The sequence below is a fragment of the Gopherus evgoodei genome, chromosome 3, assembly GCF_007399415.2.
Source record: "Gopherus evgoodei ecotype Sinaloan lineage chromosome 3, rGopEvg1_v1.p, whole genome shotgun sequence".
Taxonomy (NCBI): domain Eukaryota; kingdom Metazoa; phylum Chordata; order Testudines; family Testudinidae; genus Gopherus; species Gopherus evgoodei.
This window is the reverse complement of record NC_044324.1, coordinates 150268535-150286684: the sequence shown is the minus strand read 5'-3', so window position 1 is coordinate 150286684 and position 18150 is coordinate 150268535. Positions and strand designations below refer to the sequence as shown.

The window sequence follows — 18150 nt, the reverse complement described above, 5'->3', positions numbered from 1 at the left end:
AGCAGCTGTTGGCAGGATATACCAGGAAAAGAGGAGACTCTACGCCCATGCCCAGCCATAAGGGGGCACCAATGATGAGTGAACTCCCTCACACAGCAGTTGTCAATACCACTATCTCTCCAAAATTCAGGACTAAGGGATCTTCTGGGGGATGGACAGCCAGCCGCTCCACCCTTCTTCAACGGGATAAGGAAATGATCCAACAAATCATGCCATAGCCACTGCTCCCTGGACCTTTAACCATGTAAGGTGTCCAGTGGTGAGGATGTAGCAGAGTGCACCATATTTTATGGAAATCCCCATCCTTGGGCCAGGAGCAGCAACCCCAGCATGGTCTCATGAATACTTAGGGTCCCATTATTGAAAAATGGATGGGCAGTTTGCCTCTCCACCCACAAAAGATGCTACCTCAGCTTGATTTTTTTGGAGGGTGGAAGAGGGATTGTGGCAAAGATAACACAAGCTGAGAGAGAGGTGCTCAGACCTGTTGGAAGCATCATCTAAGAGCATGTGCTTGCCCATCTCTTGCTTGATGTTGTTAAACCATTTCACATGGTTGTGGGGGCAGTGTCCCAAAGTTTGGATAACTTGAATAATTTTGGATGCTTATCTGAACCAAACAAACTCTGAATCCCCCTATCCATCCTACAGAAGACAAAGCAAGGGGCAGAATCTCCACTACAACAGCCCTAGAAAATGTACAATAAAAGAGCAATAATAGGATCTCACAATGGCAGCAGTAGTGTCAGCTCCTTCCAGATGCCCACACAATGCTGAACACTTCCAAAATTGGGATAGTTCTGTAACTCTCACCACTTTAAACAGGCTAGTTACAATGCCAAAGGCTAATGGCAAAGGACTGAATAATTTACAGTGGTAGAATTTCCCTTACCACCACTGCTCAGTGATGTTAATGCTAATTTCTGATTACATCACTTGCTTAGAAATACCTCCTCCAGTCCACTCCTAAATAATCTGTCAATTAATCCCCCCCTGCTGCGGCAGGATTACCTGACCAGATTATTTTGGAGTGGGCTGGAGGAAATGCTAAGTATTTGTGTTGCTAAATATGTTGCTACTTTAAATCTTTCTCAATCAATCCACTGATAGTAGGATAAAAGGTCGTGTTCATCAAAAATGTCATTCTTGTTAGGGCTGTGTGGGTGCACTGTAAATCAAAATATCTCCATGAACAGTGTCACAGTTCAGGGCAGCTACACCTGTATCTCTCCCTTAGTGGTTCAGCAGTGGTTCACTGTCAGACTTCCAGGTTCCTTGCTGTTGCCTTTCTTGCATGGGGACCCGCATCTCTCTCTGACCTAACTGTGTATTTCCAGGCTGACCAATTCAATGCCTTCACTATGTTATTTCAGCAAAAGATAGTCTGCCTAAGCAGACCTGATTCACTTCTCTCCTCAGAGATGGTACACAATGTAATTGCTACCCATTTACTCTAAGCAAGTACATTTTATTCAGATAAAAGCATGACTGACAAAATATATGAAAAACAATAAAAGAATCTACACACATACTAAAAAGCTTCCAGAGATTGTAACGATGTTTTCAGGACCACCAACCAGACACATAGATTACCTTACAAACCTAACAAAGCAGACAACTGTACCAGATTAACTAGTGTAGCAGACAAAACCACTACTAACTCCAGAGTTCAGATGCAAGGAACAGGTTTATTTCAGCACAGGTACAAAGTGCCACAACCCAGTGATCAGTTGAGGTGCGTCAGGCCAATGATTTGGCTGCATGTACAGACAATGTGTACATAAACAAGGCAAAAACTTAGTCTCCATGCGCTCTTTTATACCCAAGATGCTACCATACCTTTATCCACATCCCTCTCCTCTGATTCATTACATAATAATAAATAAAGTTCTATGACCAAATATAAGATTCCACATTTATAGCCTAAATTAAATAACTTGTTTATTTACTTATTTGAAACAAGAAAACTGTCAATCTTAATATTTGATAGGAATTTTTGGGACTTTGTTTACCCTGATTATATTTGGCTGGGTCATCGTAACCTCTCACTGTCAAGTCATCCTTGGAGCCTCACATCCATATCAGAGATATCCCAAGAAGTGAAATAACAGGACACTTAGTAAGCCAAGAACATGGTTGTGCAGTCTTTCATAAAAAAGATCAAAGTTCTAGACAAAACTAACCCTACATTTATATTGACTATGCACTTGCTTATCTATATTTCTAGCTAATATGCAAGTATATGTATGATATGAGCCATTAAATACATGATTAAATATACTTATGCCCTTGCCATTTTACAGTAGGTAAATTCACTTAATCATTGTCTTGCCTCCTTACAGAGATCACTCCCTCTAACATGGGCTCTGGCAGAAGTAGTCCTTCAAAACCCAACCAGGGATTTCCCTGTGGTTTCAAATTCACCACACTCTGTTCAGAATGAGAACAACCCATGATTTTGTGAGTCACTCACATATCCAGTTTGGTTCTTTAAGGAGACAGTGAATCGGGGCGCTGGAATGGGGGGTGGGGCAGGCAACCATGGCCCTCTCACTTTTTACTGGCCAGCCTGTACGGGCAAGGAGGAAAGGATGAAATGGGGGGCAGGGCCTCGTGGGGAGAGACAGTGCAGGAGCAGGGCCACAGTTAGGGCACTTCTGCCCTTCCCCCCCATACACACTTTTATGGTGCTTCCATGGCTCCTGCTGTGAATAGATAAATCAGCCAGCCAATAGGTCTCTGCTCAAAGTACAGCTTCAAAAGGATGGATTCCAGGCTTAATATTTGCATTTCCCTCACCCCAATTTCAAATGCATTATCCATAGAAGTCCTTTGAAGTCCTAATATTTTCCAGAGATTGCATTAATCTTGTTCTTCCTCAAAAGAAGTTCCATACAATACAATAGTACATTAACATTTGTATTTTCAATACAATGTACCCCCAAAACACTTAAACTTAATTCAATAAGGTTTAACTTAATTCCATAGGAATTGTCCACGATATTGCCATATGTTACCAAAGTATTACTTACAAGTATCTGACAGTGGCAGATTCAAAATCCCACAAGATTATTGCACCATGTGCATTTCCAGTAGCTATCAAGCTGTATCCTTCTACTTTTAACACATCAAAGCACTTCATTTCTTCACCCAGTGGTAAATTCTAAAGGAAGCATAAAGAAGACTTTTACTAAGGGTACGTCCAGACTACCCGCCGTATCGGTGGGTAGCAATCAATTTATCGGGGATCGATATATTGTGTCTCATCTATGCGATATATTGATCCCTGAATGCACTCCCCGTCGACTCCAGAACTCCACCGGAGTGAGTGGCGGTATCGGAGTTGACGGGGGAGCCGCAGACGTCGATCCCACGCCGTGAGGACGGGAGGTAAGTTGGAATAAGATACTTCGACTTCAGCTACGGTATTCTTGTAGCTGAAGTTGCATATCTTGCATCAACACCCCCCACTAGTGTAGACTAGGCCTAAGAAAGACATGACATTTGATAGTGAAATGTTTTTAACAGATGTGTTATGTACAGAAAATGACATTGTATTGAGTTTACAACGATGGACATTTTATTGAAGTTATACAATATAACATTTTCCATTCTTATGGTGCCTTCCATCCAAAGACCTCAGCATCCCTCTGAGGTAAGACCTATGTTCACAATTAAAGTGTGCATTAACTATACAAGGGTACCTGAGACCTCAGAGTAGTTTCCTGTTTTAGAGACCGAGGATGAAGTGGGAGGGAACACTCGTGATAAATCCTGGCGAATGCTGACTTTTTAGGTGACAACCACTCTAAGTATTCTTATGCCCATTTTATGGAGGGGGATTTTTATTCAACATCACATAGGAAGTCCTTGGGAAGACCTGGAAGAACAGCCAGGCTCTCAACTCTATGCTTTACACACAGGATCATTCTTCTTCCCCTTTGTATTGCACTGTTTGCACCATACATTAATACCAGCACAAACATACTTGAACTGAGACACTCTGTATGTAGTAAGCATTATACTGTTTTAAATGGTTTGGTGTAAGTTGTTAATAATGCTTAGTACATTAACACATCACAAACATCCAAATGAAATTAACAGCAAGAGCAACCGCACAGCGCATTGCATTGCAGGAATTGAGCTACTGGATCCACAGTCCACAATCCTGTGTCCAAAACTGGCCAGCACCAAATGATTCAGAGGAAGGTGAAAAATCAAACTAGGCAGCTGTGGCATAATCTACTCTCACAAAAAAATCTCATCCTAACCCCATATATTTTGAGATTGGTTTAACCCCTGAAGCAGGAAATTTTATATTCCTTTCAGTGATCTTTTCTGTTGGCATCAACTATTTTAACTCAGAGGATTCTTGTTATTCATAGAGACATCCAATCCCTTTTAGAATCTTGCTAAATTCTTGGCCTCAACAACTTTCTGTGACAATAAATTCCACAGTCTAGCCACACATTGTGTGAAAGAGTATTTCCTTTTTTCAGTCTTGAACTTGCCGCCTTTCTGTTTCACTGAGCATCCCCTTGTTCTTGTGAAATTAGAATGGAATATACAGTAGTTAAAGCACCATTCTGGCAGATATTCAGCCATTTGCTCAGGGGATGGAGCCCTAGAGCTGCTGGCATGCATGGCCCCTCTAAGATGGAGAGGGATATCTTCTGTTCCACCAAACCTGATGGGAGGCAGGAGGCAAAAAAAATAAAATGAGGAGGAACCCAGACACATACGGACATTGCGAATGGCACAGCAGGACTCCTCTGGAACTGGCCTCAGGTTACTGGCAGCAAGGAGAAGTGGGAAATGGTGATCTTCACCCTTTTCCCCTTTGGCCCATGGCAAGGAAGAGCAGCGCCTAAAGTATTCAGTTGATCCCACTGCAGCGGCTCCTTCACACTCTGAACTGAGGTAGAATTAGTAGAGCTCACAGAGAGTCAGGCCTGAACGCATCTGAGAAGCAGTTGTTCTCACCACCCAGCAGCAGTAGCTACAGGTGACTCGCTACATTTTTCTTCATGGCCATCAGGGCTAGAAACATACTTTAAAAAAATAGTGAAAGCTGATCCTGCAGAGGTCAGTAACATGGGTCACAATCACCTGGGAAACTATTTGCCCTAGCGAGAGGGATTTGGCAAGCCTGTGTTAAATGTGCCTCATTTCATGAGAAGTATACAGGTAACTCATGTCACCATGGCCATGTCATTTAGAATGGGAGGCAGTGTCTGTGGCTAGATCACAGGGCTGGCAAGCAAGAGATCTGGTTTCTAGCCTTAGGTCTGTCACAGACTTGCTGTTTGATCTTGGATGAGTCTCAGGTTCTCCACATCTAAGATAGCCAAAATACATTAAAGTCTTCCTTTCTTTGTTGTTGAGAGGACTAATTCATTAAGATTTATGAAGTCCTTTTCATTGCTACAGACCTGTCCATCCAAAAATCTCAGTTTACTATTTTCAACATGTACAATACTAACCAGGGGCCTATTGTCATAGCAATGCTTATATATTTAATCATAATAATGATTAATATCAATGGGTGTCATGCAACTGAATCTCATAGAAATAATCACCCCCTGAAAAAAAAATTTCTGGATTTCAATGCAGTGAAAAGTTGGGATCATTTTGCCTCTCATACTGCATCTAAATCTCTTACTCACTAGCTGATCTTAGGTAAACAATGCAGAAATTTAAGAAGTGTTCTCACTTGGGTTTCATCATTTCTCTTAGGACCTGCGTCAGACAACAGCTGAACATCTGGAAAAAATCCATTTGTTTTCCTGGCATTGGGTTTCAGCCATAGAGACATGACTGGATTCTCTTGCAGAATAAGTAACACAGTCTCAGGAAGCTCCCATGTAACAGTCAGATGAGGTTCACCTTCATTGCCCTAGTAAAAGGATCCATTTAAACAAAAGACAAAAATACATGCGATGTTATCTGATTAAAATATGACCATGCAAACCACTGTTGATACTACTGTTGTATAATTGCAATGGATCTTATACAAAGTATGACATATGGCCAGAAAGGGTTAAGTAGCTTGCATGCTAAATGACCCAGAGCCACACTTTAAAGCAGGGGTTGGCAATCTATGGCTGTGCCAAAGACAGCACACAAGCCAATTTTTAATGGCACGTGGCTGTCTGCTGGGACTCCGCATGCCATTAAAAATCCTGCCCAGCGTGGCAAGCCATGGGGTCCGCGGTCCTGGGCTGGAGCACCGGGCCGAGTGCACCAAGCTGCCGGTCCCTCTCCCATCTTCTTCCCTCTGGAGCCCTGCCGCCGCATGCACAGCGCTCTGAGGGGCGGGGCTGTGTGGGGTACTGTATCTGGCTCTGCTTGGAGCCTCAAGGTAACGGGTTTCGGGCTGGGGGGCTGGATAAGGGGTGGGGGCAGTCAGGGGACAGGGAGCAGGGTGGGTTGGATAGGGGGTGGCTAGGGGCGAGGGGTCTCTGGAGGGGGGAAGTCAGGGAGTGGGGGGATGGATGAGGCATGGGAGTTCTGGGGTCTGTTAGGGGGCAAGGCAGTCAGGGGTCAGGGAGCAAGGCGGGTCCTGGGGGGGCAGTTAGGGTGGGGGGGGAGTTCTGGAGGGGGTGGTCAGGGTGCAAGGACCTGCGGGGGTTGGAGGAATCAGAAGTTCGGGGTGGGCGGGCTATCAGGAGGCAGGGATGTGGAGAGGGGTTGTGGCAGGCAGGGAGCAGAGGGAGTTCTGGGGGTCCTGTCAGGGGGCGGAGAGCAGTTGGATGGGGCATGGGAGTCCTGAGAGTCTGTCTGGGGGTGGGGGTGTGCATAAGGGTTTGGGCAGCCAGAGGACAGGTAGGGGGTAGGATCCTAGGGGGGCAGTCAGGGGACAAGGAACAGGGATGCTTAGATAGGGGATGGGGTCCCAGGAGGGAGTAGTCAGGGGACAAGGAGCGAGGGGGTTGGGGGTTCTGAGGGGGGCAGTCACCCAGCCCTCTGCCCTGAGCCCTGACCCCCCACACACACACCCCAGGCCCCTGCTCTAGGACCTGTATCTCTCTCATACACACCCAGACCTCTGCTTTACTTCTTCACCCCCCCATGACCCCAGCCCTGACTCTGGCACCCCCTACACATACCCAGCCCCTCCTCTGCCCTGATACTTGCACCCCCCTCACGTGCCCTCAGCCCTTTGCCCCGACTCTTGCACTTCCACACATCCCCAGCCTCCCATGCACCCCCCACACCCCACCCTCACCCCGAGCACCAAACAGGAACTCCTGCATCCCCCACCCACATTCCCACCTGAACCCCTTGCATCATATGGGAGCTGCCCAGGTAAGTGTCTCACACTCAAACCTCCTGCCCCAACTCTGAGCCTCCTCCCTCATTTTAGCTCCTGGCCAGACCCTTCACCCCCAGCCCTGTGCTCAGTGCACTCCCACCCTCAGCTCAGTGCAGAGAGAGGAGGAGAATGGGCCAGAACCAGGGAGAAGGTAGGTACCCACTGTATGTGGGCAGGGCCGGGACCCCAGACTGGCAGCGAGCTGAGTGGATCTGGCAATCAGGATCCCAGCTGGCAGCAGCCGGCGGGTGGAACCCCTGAGCAGCAGTGGGCTGAGCCGCTCAGCCTACTGCTGGTCTGGGGTCCCAGCAGCCGGCCCCGCACAGCCCACTGCCGGTCTGGGGTTCTGGCTGCCGGACACTTGCCAGCTGGGGTCCCGGCCGCAGGCCCTGCTCAGCCCGCAGCCACCCTAGGTGAACAGAACCCCAGACCAGCAGTGGGCTGAGCGGGCCGGCAGCATAAGATCAACATTTTAATTTAATTTTAAATGAAGCTTCTTAAACATTTTGAAAACCTCATTTATTTTACAATACAACACTAGTTTAGTTATATAACATATAGACTTATAGAGAGAGACCTTCTAAAAAATATTAAAATGTATTATTGGCACGCGAGACCTTAAATTAGAGTGAATAAATGAAGACTCGGCACACCACTTCTGAAAGGTTGCTAACCTCTGCTTTAAAGTCATGTTAGGAAAGTATGAAAATGGTAATTAGGGCTACTCCTTGCTAGATAGGCTAGAACTTTGAAGTGAAAACCTGTATTGTTAGAGAATTAGAGGTAATACTAATTGTGTGTTTACTTATAGCTTGTTTAATAATTAGCCATGTAAACAGACTGTTCCTCTCTGTCACTATAGCTATTGATTCAGAGATCAAAAGGGAATATTAATATTTAGATGAATCTTGAATGCAATAATGTCATTGTCTGTCTGTCTCTTTAAAGTTTGTGATAGAGTGCCTAATGGATAAATTATCTTATGTTAATCCATGTAGTAAATTACCAGTGAGGTTTGGGAAACAGAAGGTTACATCAAAAGCCTATTGTTCACCCAGGACTGTATTGTCAAATGGCTGCTAGAAAACTGTATAAAAAACCCTTGAGTCCCAATCCTTTTTATCTCAGGTCTGCTTGAGGCTTCATGCAGGGGAAGCCTAAGCCATAAGGACTGAGATCCCAGTCCTGACTGGGCCACCCTGAATATAAACATTGGACTATAACCTATGAAATATTTCTGAAAAAAATCTTTGCAACTACAAAGCTCACCATCTCTGCTATGAATCTGAATCTCAAGATTGTACTCATGTCTGTATGTATAGTGATCTTTTAACCAATATTCCTGCTCTTTTCTTTTAAAATAAATTTTAGTTTAGTTAATAAGAATTGGCTGTAAGCGTGTATTTGGGTAAGATCTGGAATACTCATTAACCTGGGAGGTAATGTGTCTGATCCTTTGGGATTGGTAGAACTTTTTTATATGATGAATAGATTTTCAGTAATCCTCATCATATTTATCTTGGGTGTCTGGGTGGAGGCCCAAGGCTGGGTTACTTTAAGGAAACTGTGTTGTTGGCTTCTGGGTAATGAGTGAGGTATTATAGAAGCTGTTTTGTGCTGGTTTGGTAAATCTAAATATTGGAATATCCACCAGCTTTGGGGATTGTCTGCTCCATTGTTGCAGTTCACTCTAATTGAATGACCTCAGTTGGCTCCCCTGGGACCCCAGTCACAACATATTATCAATTCACATATGTACCCCACTGGTCAAAGTGCATTACAGGTCCCCCTCAATGCTGATTCACAGAGGATATGAATCTTGTACACTCCATGCTACAACCTCTTTAGCTCAAGTTCTAGCAGCTCATACATTTAGCTTTAGAGGTCCCAAGTTCAATCTGTAGTGTGATAACAAAGATGGCGGCCATCACACTTGCATGAAAACAACAAGCATTTTGGTTCAACCTAAGGAAATTTAGAATTAAGACTGAAACTGAGTCTTTGATTCTTGCCCATTGTGTCTAGTTGCTAATGGGGGTTCTCTTAACAGGTTCTCCACGTATAAAACAAACTCCAGTACCTAGCTTGCTGCTTTAACGTCAGTGTTCCTACTTTTTGGCTTTAGGACAGACTCAATGTTATTTAAAATGTAGCTAGCGTTTAATACTCTTTTTATAGAGGCATTACATGCTAAAATAAATCAATGCTGAAAAGAGGTGGTTTTTTTAAACCATTTCAATATATTGAACAAGAACAATTTGGAAAAAAAATTACTGTAAAACATATCTTCTGTGCAGTGTTATTTACCACCTTTCAGATTTAAATTTGGTTCACTGTACTGTTTGGGAGGAATGGCTCATGTGGCTACATTTAGCTAAGATGTTATTAAATTAAATTTAGAGGTTTTTTTAATTAACCATAAACAGCCAATTCAATAAACTGACTATTTCAAGCTTTATAGTACGTTAATTTATAAGGCAGCTCCATACACTGTAGCTATTCTCCTCCATAGCAACATTCAGAGAGATAAAGAAGGCTGCATAAATGCTTATTTTCATGCTCATAACCACAATGTATACGTTTTTGTTACAGAAATTTCATCCAGATGCAGTCAGAAAACTGCTCTTTGTCCACGACCTTGCTATGCCTAAGAGTTTATGTTGTGTATGCAATCCTATTGTTGTATGTAGTGGGATTATGATTATGTAACTTGACTGTATGAGTGCTTTGTGGCAGACTGGGCTATGACTGTGTCAAATTATGAACAGAGAGAGAGAGACAAGTTGGGTGAGGTAATGTCTTTTATTGGACCAAGGTCTGTCTCACCAACTACCTAGTGTGTAGTACTCTCTCCTGTGTAGGTGTTGGGCAAAGGGATCACTATAAATAGAAATATGCAAGAACAAAAGTAGCCTCAGATTTGCTTCTAGCTCTTTTCTTGTTCGTCTGTAAGCAATTTAAGCTGATTGCTAATAGGGCTAGAGAGCTGCACTGCAGCAACTCAAGAGGAAGGATGGAACCACAGAGTGAGAGGCTCTTTTTCATATCCCTTTGCAACCTTTCTATGCAGGATTCAGATCACGCTGTTCCCTCATATCATGTAATCAAAGAGGAGTGCATGGGCCTCTGATTTTCACTTCTGAAGGAGAGGGGAAGGGAAATAGTTCTTTAGTCTTGGGGCCTGATCCTCCTAGCACTTGCATGTGTGAATAACTTTACTCACTGGACTATTGCCATTTATTTCAATGAGTAAAGTTATGCACATCCGGCAGATTAAGGGCAGGCTCTGGCTCTTATTCAGTGAGCAAAATGACTGAGGGATAGGGAATTTTACTTTCCACCAAAGCCTAACTGCTATGAGAAAAATATTAATAGCTTCAGTGTAGTGGGTTCATGGAAAGAGGTGAGCAGAATGCTGAACATCTAGCCATGAAACACAGAACACACTGACATTTTAAATATTAAAGAGTTACTTTTGGTGACATGCTGAAAAATGACTTTACAATGACAGTTGTATAGGGTTGGCCTACTGATCTATGAAAGTTGTCTGTTTAAGTTGGCAGCTACAAATGAAATACATCATATGTAAGGTATCAAAAACCTGAATGATTTTGATCTTCCCACTGTGCTCCAAAGCAAGGATCACATGCCGACTCTCACTAGCCTTCAGATAAACTAGCTGCAACAGCCACTGCTCATCATTGCTGTCATTTGCCACAGACAAAACTTTAATTTCCTGCCCACTTCCAAAATCCCAGATTTTCAATGTTCCTGAACAAGAAGCGAGAACAAGAAACACAAGGAGAAAAAAGTGTTAAACACAAAACATGTATTTTCAACTCAGAAACCTGACAAGTTCCAAATAGCAAAAAGAAAGAAAAATCAGCTGCATCACATTTCCCATTTCTACAGGTCTGATGTTTGGTATTTTAATACTGTTTCACAGAAGCATGTGGTTGGGGCACATGGTATTTGTGAATTAGTCTATCTGTTGTGAGGACTTGGCAGGAAGTATGTATGTGGGGATCCCTTACAAATATTCAATCACGCAATTACAAGGAATATTGGGTGATTTCCCTGCCTCAGATGGACCCTCTTCCTTTCTAGATACTGCTAAAATCTTCCCTGCTAGAGATAACTTATCTTGGGGCTCAAAAATCCCTTCCTTCAATTTCTCACATGTGTTGGCGGAGTTATTTAAAAGTCAAATGTAAGCTCTTTAAGGCAGGGACTTTATTTACTTCTGTTTGTACAATGGGCCCCTGACCAGCACTAAGGCCTTTGTAAAAGCATCAACCACCAGAAATTTTTCAGAAACATCCCCGGTGCAGCACAGCAGTCTGCCTACAGTGTCTAGTCACACTTCAAATAATGTAAATTCAATCCTGTGCTTTTTGTGCAATAAACTTAACTGATTTCAGGAAAACACACATTTGCAGTGATGCACATTTAGGGCCTCATCCAAAACCTATTGATGTCAGTGAGGGTGTTAAGTTTGATTGCCAAGCAATGTTGCCTCCTTCCTTGACTGTGGGCATGCAAAAGCATTTTTGCCTAAATGGGAGAACAATGGAATAAATTTTCTAGTCCCTCACCTCTCCCTCAGTGAGCACAGTTATATAGGGTTATCAGACATTGACATTGCCAACAGACCACCATTCTGTCCTTCTCCATGCCTGTTTTGTACTTCCTGCTTTTGTGCCAAGTCCACAAAAGGGCAGAAAGGGAGCCAGCAAGGCAGAGATCTTCCAATCTGAGAGAGTGACAAGGTTGAGAGTGACATGGCTCACTACCAGACCTTCTCTCAAAATGAGGGGGTGGAAAAGAGAGGCTGAAGCACTCTCTGAAGGAGCATCTACCAACTGGGATCCACCCTTGTCATGTGGAGCTACTGACCTGACAACAGCTTTCCATTTCTGAGTAGCCTCTAAGACCTGTGGGCAAAGTATCTCAGCTAAATGATGCAAATAAAGGGCAGTATGCTCAAGTGGAATTAATCTGGTCTGCATGCTTTGTGGCAGAGGCCATGTCTTCTTCATGAGGCACCCTGTATATTTCTGGAGTATCCCAAAATTTACTTGGTGCTGCATTTCTTAACATTTCAATAAACCCTGAAGTTTCAGAATTATGCAACCATGCTAATTGATTAATCGGTCATTAAAATTTACTGAAGAATTCAGTGCAGGTCTGGTAAATAAATGGAGAGTCCTTGCCATACAATCTCAAACAAACATGCCATACATTACATGACGTGTTGCGTATTGGAAAATACACTAACTATGTATCATGTTCAGAGTCAGCAAATCCTATGAAACTGAGTTCTCCCATTTCAATTTAACTACTTTACTCTAGTTGCTCAGTTTTCTCATAAAATGCTTTCTGGGCTGAAGATATTCATGCTTGGGCTTAGCCCACAATAATTCAATTTTTTTTGAAAGTTAGAGCGAAATTGGTTTTGCTATTTTTGAATGATACAAGATGGAAAAAATGCACTTAGCCCACATGTTCCTATCATAAGCTTTGTTCTTGCGTATCAATAACACTTAAGATAGAAACTCAAACCATGCCTTTTTTTAGAGCTTTCTTTGAGGCGTGAAATGCATATCCCGCTTGAAGCGGGGCCATTCAGTATTTTTGAAGTGGTGAACATTTAAATTTGGAGTGTGCACACATGCTGCCATGCATAGGTGCTGGAACTAGAGGTGCAGGAGGTGCTGCAGCACCCTCTGGTTTGAAGTGGTTTCCATCCTATACAGGGTTTACAGTTTGGTTCAATGGCTCTGTCATAAACAGATAAGTAAGAGTTAATAGAACAGAAGTGCTTCATATCTCTTTGCCTGGAAAGGGTTAACAAGAACAGTGAGCCTGGCTGTCACCTGACCAGAGGACCAATCAGAGGACAGGATACTTTCAAATCTTGAGGGAGGGAAGTTTTTGTGCTGTGCTGTTAGTTTTTGGTGGTTGTTCACTCTGGGGGCTCAGAGGGATCAGACGTGCAACCAGGTTTCTCTCCAATCTCTCCGATACAGGCTCTTATAAGTTCAGACTGGTGAGTACTAGGTAGATAAAGCGAGTTAGGCTTGTGGTTGTTTTCTTTATTTGCAAATGTGTATTTGGTTGTGTTATAACCTTAGTCCCAGATCTGGACCTTAGCGTCCAAAATATGGGGGTTAGCATGAAAACCTCCAAGCTTAGTTACCAGCTTGGACCTGGTACTTGCTGCCACCACCCAAAAAATTAGAGTGTTTTGGGGCACTCTGGTCCCCCTGAAAAACCTTCCCTGGGGACCCCAAGACCCAAATCCCTTGAGTCTCACAACAAAGGGAAATAATCCTTTTTCCCTTCCCCCCCTCCAGGTGCTCCTGGAGAGATACCCAGACACAAGCTCTGTGAAACTACACAGAGGGACTCCCCCTCTCTGTTCCCAATCCTGGAAACAAAAGAACTTTCCTATTCCCCCAGAGGGAATGCAAAATCAGGCTAGCCAATTCAACACACACAGATCTCCCCTGATTTCTTCCTCCCACCAATTCCCTGGTGAGTACAGACTCAATTTCCCTGAAGTAAAGAAAAACTCCAACAGGTCTTAAAAGAAAGCTTTATATAAAAAGAAAGAAAAAATACATACAAATGTTCTCTCTGTATTAAGGTGACACAACACAGGGTCGATTGCTTAAAAGAATATTGAATAAACAGCCTTATTAAAAAAGAATACAAATCAAAGCACTCCAGCACTTATATTCATGCAAATACCAAAGAAAAGAAACCATATAACTTACTATCTGATCTCTTTGTCCTTACACTTAGAAACAGAAGACTAGAAAGTAGAAACTACTCCTCCAAAGCTCAGAGAAAGCAGGCAGCCAGAAAACAAAGACCTCGGACACAAAATTCCCTCCACCCAAAGTTGAAAAAATCCGGTTTCCTGATTGGTCCTCTGGTCAGGTGCTTCAGGTGAAAGAGACATTAACCCTTAGCTATCTGTTTATGACAGGTTGGAAGAAGTTCAAATGTGTATTTGGCTGAAAGGAGTTCAAATTGGTATTTTGCTGAAAAGATTTTAATTTGTACTTGTATATTTAGGCTGGGAGGGTGTTCCCAGTGTCTATAGCTGAAAGACCCTGTATCTATTCCATTATTTTAAAATTTACATAGATAATTTTTACTGTTTTTTCTTTATTTAATTAAAAGCTTTTCTTGTTTAAGAACCTAATTGTTTTTTTATTCTGGTGAGACCCCAGGGGACTGGGTCTGGATTCACCAGGGAATTGGTGGGGAGAAAGGAGAGAGAGGCTGATTTCTCTCTGTGCCAGGATTACTTTCTCTCAGGAAGAGTCTGGGAGAGGGAAAGAGAAGGAGGGAGGAAGGTGAATTGTCCTCTCTGTTTTGTGATTCAAGGAGTTTGAATCACACAGTGATCTTCCAGGGTAACCCAGGGAGGGGAAGCCTGGGAGAGGCAACGGTGAGGGAAAGGGTTTACTTTCCTTGTGTTAAGATCCAGAAGGACTGGGTCTTGGGGGTCCCCGGGCAAAGTTTTGGGGGGTATCAGAGTGTACCAGGCACTGGAATTCCTGGTTGGTGGCAGCACTAAAGGTTCTAAGCTGGTAATTGAGCTTAGAGGAATTCATGCTGGTACCCCATCTTTTGGACGCTAAGGTTCAGAGTGGGGAATTGTACCATGACATGGTAGGCAGCGTCTGGGATAAGATAGAATCCAAAAGCCAGTGAGGTTTTTATTTCTCTCCCTGCTAGCTATCTGCAGGCAGACTGAGAGGTTTGGGTTTAAAAGCAAAAGTCGGTAGGATTTTTTCTTTCTCTTCCCCTGCTAGCTGTGTGTAAAGCAGGCTAGAGGAGATTGTGTTAAAAGCAAAGGTCTGCAAGTGTTTTTGGTCTCTCCCTTCTGAGTACTCTGAAGGCAGAGGCACTGGGGTTTAACAAGGATCTTTTTTAAACAAAGGGACTCCAGTTGTGAGTCACCATATACCAGCAAAACACATTTGCAAATGAATGGTTTTTTTTCTTTCTAACTCTGTCGGGAATAGCTAGATAGAAGGAGTTTAAAAAAGACTCTGTTGCTAAGCAACCCTAAGGAGGCAACAGAGAAGCAGCATTTCAGGCAGTAAACAGCAGAGGGAGCCCCAATACAAGAAAACAGAAACCATGACTACCAAGGATGCCCTGAAACAAGAACGAGCGAGATTAGAGGCAGAGGAACAAATCAAAGATGCAGACCAGAGGCGAGACACGGAAAAAAAACTACAAGAGATGGAGCCGAGAGAAAGAGAAAGAGAGGCCGCCCACAGGAGAGAGCTGGAGATAAAAGAGAAAGAGTTGGAACTCCAGAGGGAGGCCCACCGACAGGCCCTGGAATTAGCGCAGGCTAGGCAGCATGCTCCAGCCAACCCTAACAACCCTTTGCCAGTTATTGTTCCACATCCCAAGAGATTTCCCACCTACAAGGCAGGTGATGACACTGAAGCCTTCTTAGAGAATTTTGAAAGAGCCTGCCTTGGGTACAACATCCCTGAAGACTAGTACATGATAGAACTGAGGCCACAGCTCAGTGGACCCTTAGCAGAAGTGGCGGCTGAAATGGCTAAGGAGAACATGAACGACTATAAACTTTTTCAAACCAAGGCCAGATACAGAATGGGGATAACACCTGAACAGGCCTGTCGGCGGTTCAGAGCCCTAAACCTGACATTTCCCCGACACGCCTACCACATTGCAAAGAATTATGAAGCCTGGATCTCAAGAGCTAATGTTAAATCTCTGGACGACATGCATCTCCTAATACAATTGGAGCAGTTCTTAGAGGGTGTTCCGGAGGAAATCGAAAGGTACATCCTAGATGGGAAGCCCAAAACTGTAACTGAGGCGGGGGAGATTGGAGCCAGATGGGTGGAAGTGGCAGAAAAGAAAAGAGCTACTATCAAGGGGAACGAATATCACAGAGGCCACCCTGACAATAAACCCTATACCCGAGGGCAAACCAAGACCCCACCTACAACCCAAGAAAAGCTGTCGACTCCCTATTCTCTCACCTCACCAATCTCCAGTAACCCACCTCGGCCCAGTGACCAGTCAGCTGGGCGATGCTTCAAGTGTAATGAACTGGGACATATAAAGGCCAACTGCTCCAAGAACCCCAACCGAGTGCAGTTCATTTTATCTCCATCACTCCAAAGATCCCCAGACCCAGATGCCTCTCAAATACCCTCGGAGCGAAGTGAAATTTTGAGAGTGGGCGGAAAGAAGGTTATTGCGTGGAGACACGGGGGCACAAGTGTCAGCTATCCACCAATCCTTAGTGGACCCCAAATTCATCAACTCAAAGGCTCAAGTGACAATTTACCCCTTCATGGCACAAGCTGTAAACTTGCCTACAGCTAAACTGCCTGTCCAGTACAAAGGCTGGTCAGGAATGTGGACTTTTGCAGTCTATAACAATTATCACATCCCCATGCTACTGGGGGAAGACTTGGCCAACCAGGTAAAGTGGGCCAAGATGGTGGGAATGGTTACACGCAGCCAAGCCAGGCAAGCCTCCAGACACATCCCTGTTCCTGAACCGTCCACAGAGGCCCCGTCTGTGTTGGCAGAGACCCAGACAAAGGTAGTGGACCCGGATTCCCTGCCAACCACTGCAACAGCCACAGTACTTCCAGTCACAGACCCGGACCTGGAAACGCAACCAGCACCAGAACTATTGCCAGCACTGACGCTAGCGCTTGCAAACACATCTTCAACCCCAACACCAGAGGGCGCCAGTGAGTCTGAACTGGCAAAAGCAGCAAACAACCAGACCCAAGAGGCTCAGCCAGAGCCTGAAATACCACCTGGTGCACCAGCGGACAGTGGTTCACCAGCCATGAAAACAACCCCATCACCTACATCGCTTCCCGAAGGACCAAGCTGAAGTCCACAGTCTGAGGAGGAACTGGTGTCTCCAACCTCCAGGAAACAGTTCCAGACTGAGCAGGAAGCAGATGACAGCCTTCAGAAAGCTTGGGCGGCGGCATGGAGCACCTCACCACCTCTCAGTTCTTCTAACAGATCTCGGTTTGTTATAGAACAAGGACTTTTATATAGGGAGACTCTTTCTGGTGGACACCAGGAAGACTTGCATCCACAAAAACAGTTGGTGGTTCCAACTAAGTACCAGGGGAAGCTCTTAAGCTTAGCCCATGATCATCCCAGTGGTCATCATGGGGTGAACAGAACCAAAGACAGGTTGGGGAAGTCCTTCCACTGGGACAAGGATGTTGCCAAGTATGTCCGGTCTTGTGAGGTGTGCCAAAAAGTGGGAAAGCCCCAGGGCTAGGTCAAGGCCCCTCTCAAGCCACTTCCCATAATTGAGGTCCCATTTCAGCAAGTAGCTGTGGATATTCTGTGTCCTTTCCCAAAAAAGACCCCCAGAGGAAAGCAGTACATATTAACTTTCGTGGACTTTGCTACTCGATGGCCGGAAGCAGTAGCTCTAGGCAACATTAGGGCTAAAACTGTGTGCCAGGCTCTAATAGACATTTTTGCCAGGGTAGGTTGGCCCTCCGATATCCTTACGGATTCAGGAACTAATTTTCTGGCAGGGACCATGAAAGAACTGTGGTAAACTCATGGGGTGAATCACTTAGTTGCCACCCCGTACCACCATCAAACCAGTGGCCTGGTGGAAAGGTTTAATGGAACTTTGGGGGCCATGATATGTAAATTCGTGAATGAACATTCCAATGACTGGGATCTAGTGTTGCAGCAGTTGCTCTTTGCTTACAGGGCTGTACCACATCCCAGTTTAGGGTTCTCACCGTTTGAGCTTGTGTATGGCCACGAGGTTA

The 18150-nt window shown here is 44.4% G+C and overlaps 1 protein-coding gene across 1 annotated transcript in view; it reads right to left on the bottom strand.

The window, feature by feature from the left end:
* WDR64 (WD repeat domain 64) overlaps positions 1–18150 on the bottom strand; it is a 140495-nt gene that overhangs the window by 28578 nt on the left and 93767 nt on the right. The window contains exons 14-16 of the mRNA XM_030558349.1: positions 10917–11086; positions 5714–5896; positions 3033–3163 (exon numbers count right to left, since the gene is read on the bottom strand). Coding sequence (XP_030414209.1) covers positions 3033–3163; positions 5714–5896; positions 10917–11086 — 484 coding nt within the window. The remainder of the gene's footprint in view (positions 1–3032; positions 3164–5713; positions 5897–10916; positions 11087–18150) is intronic.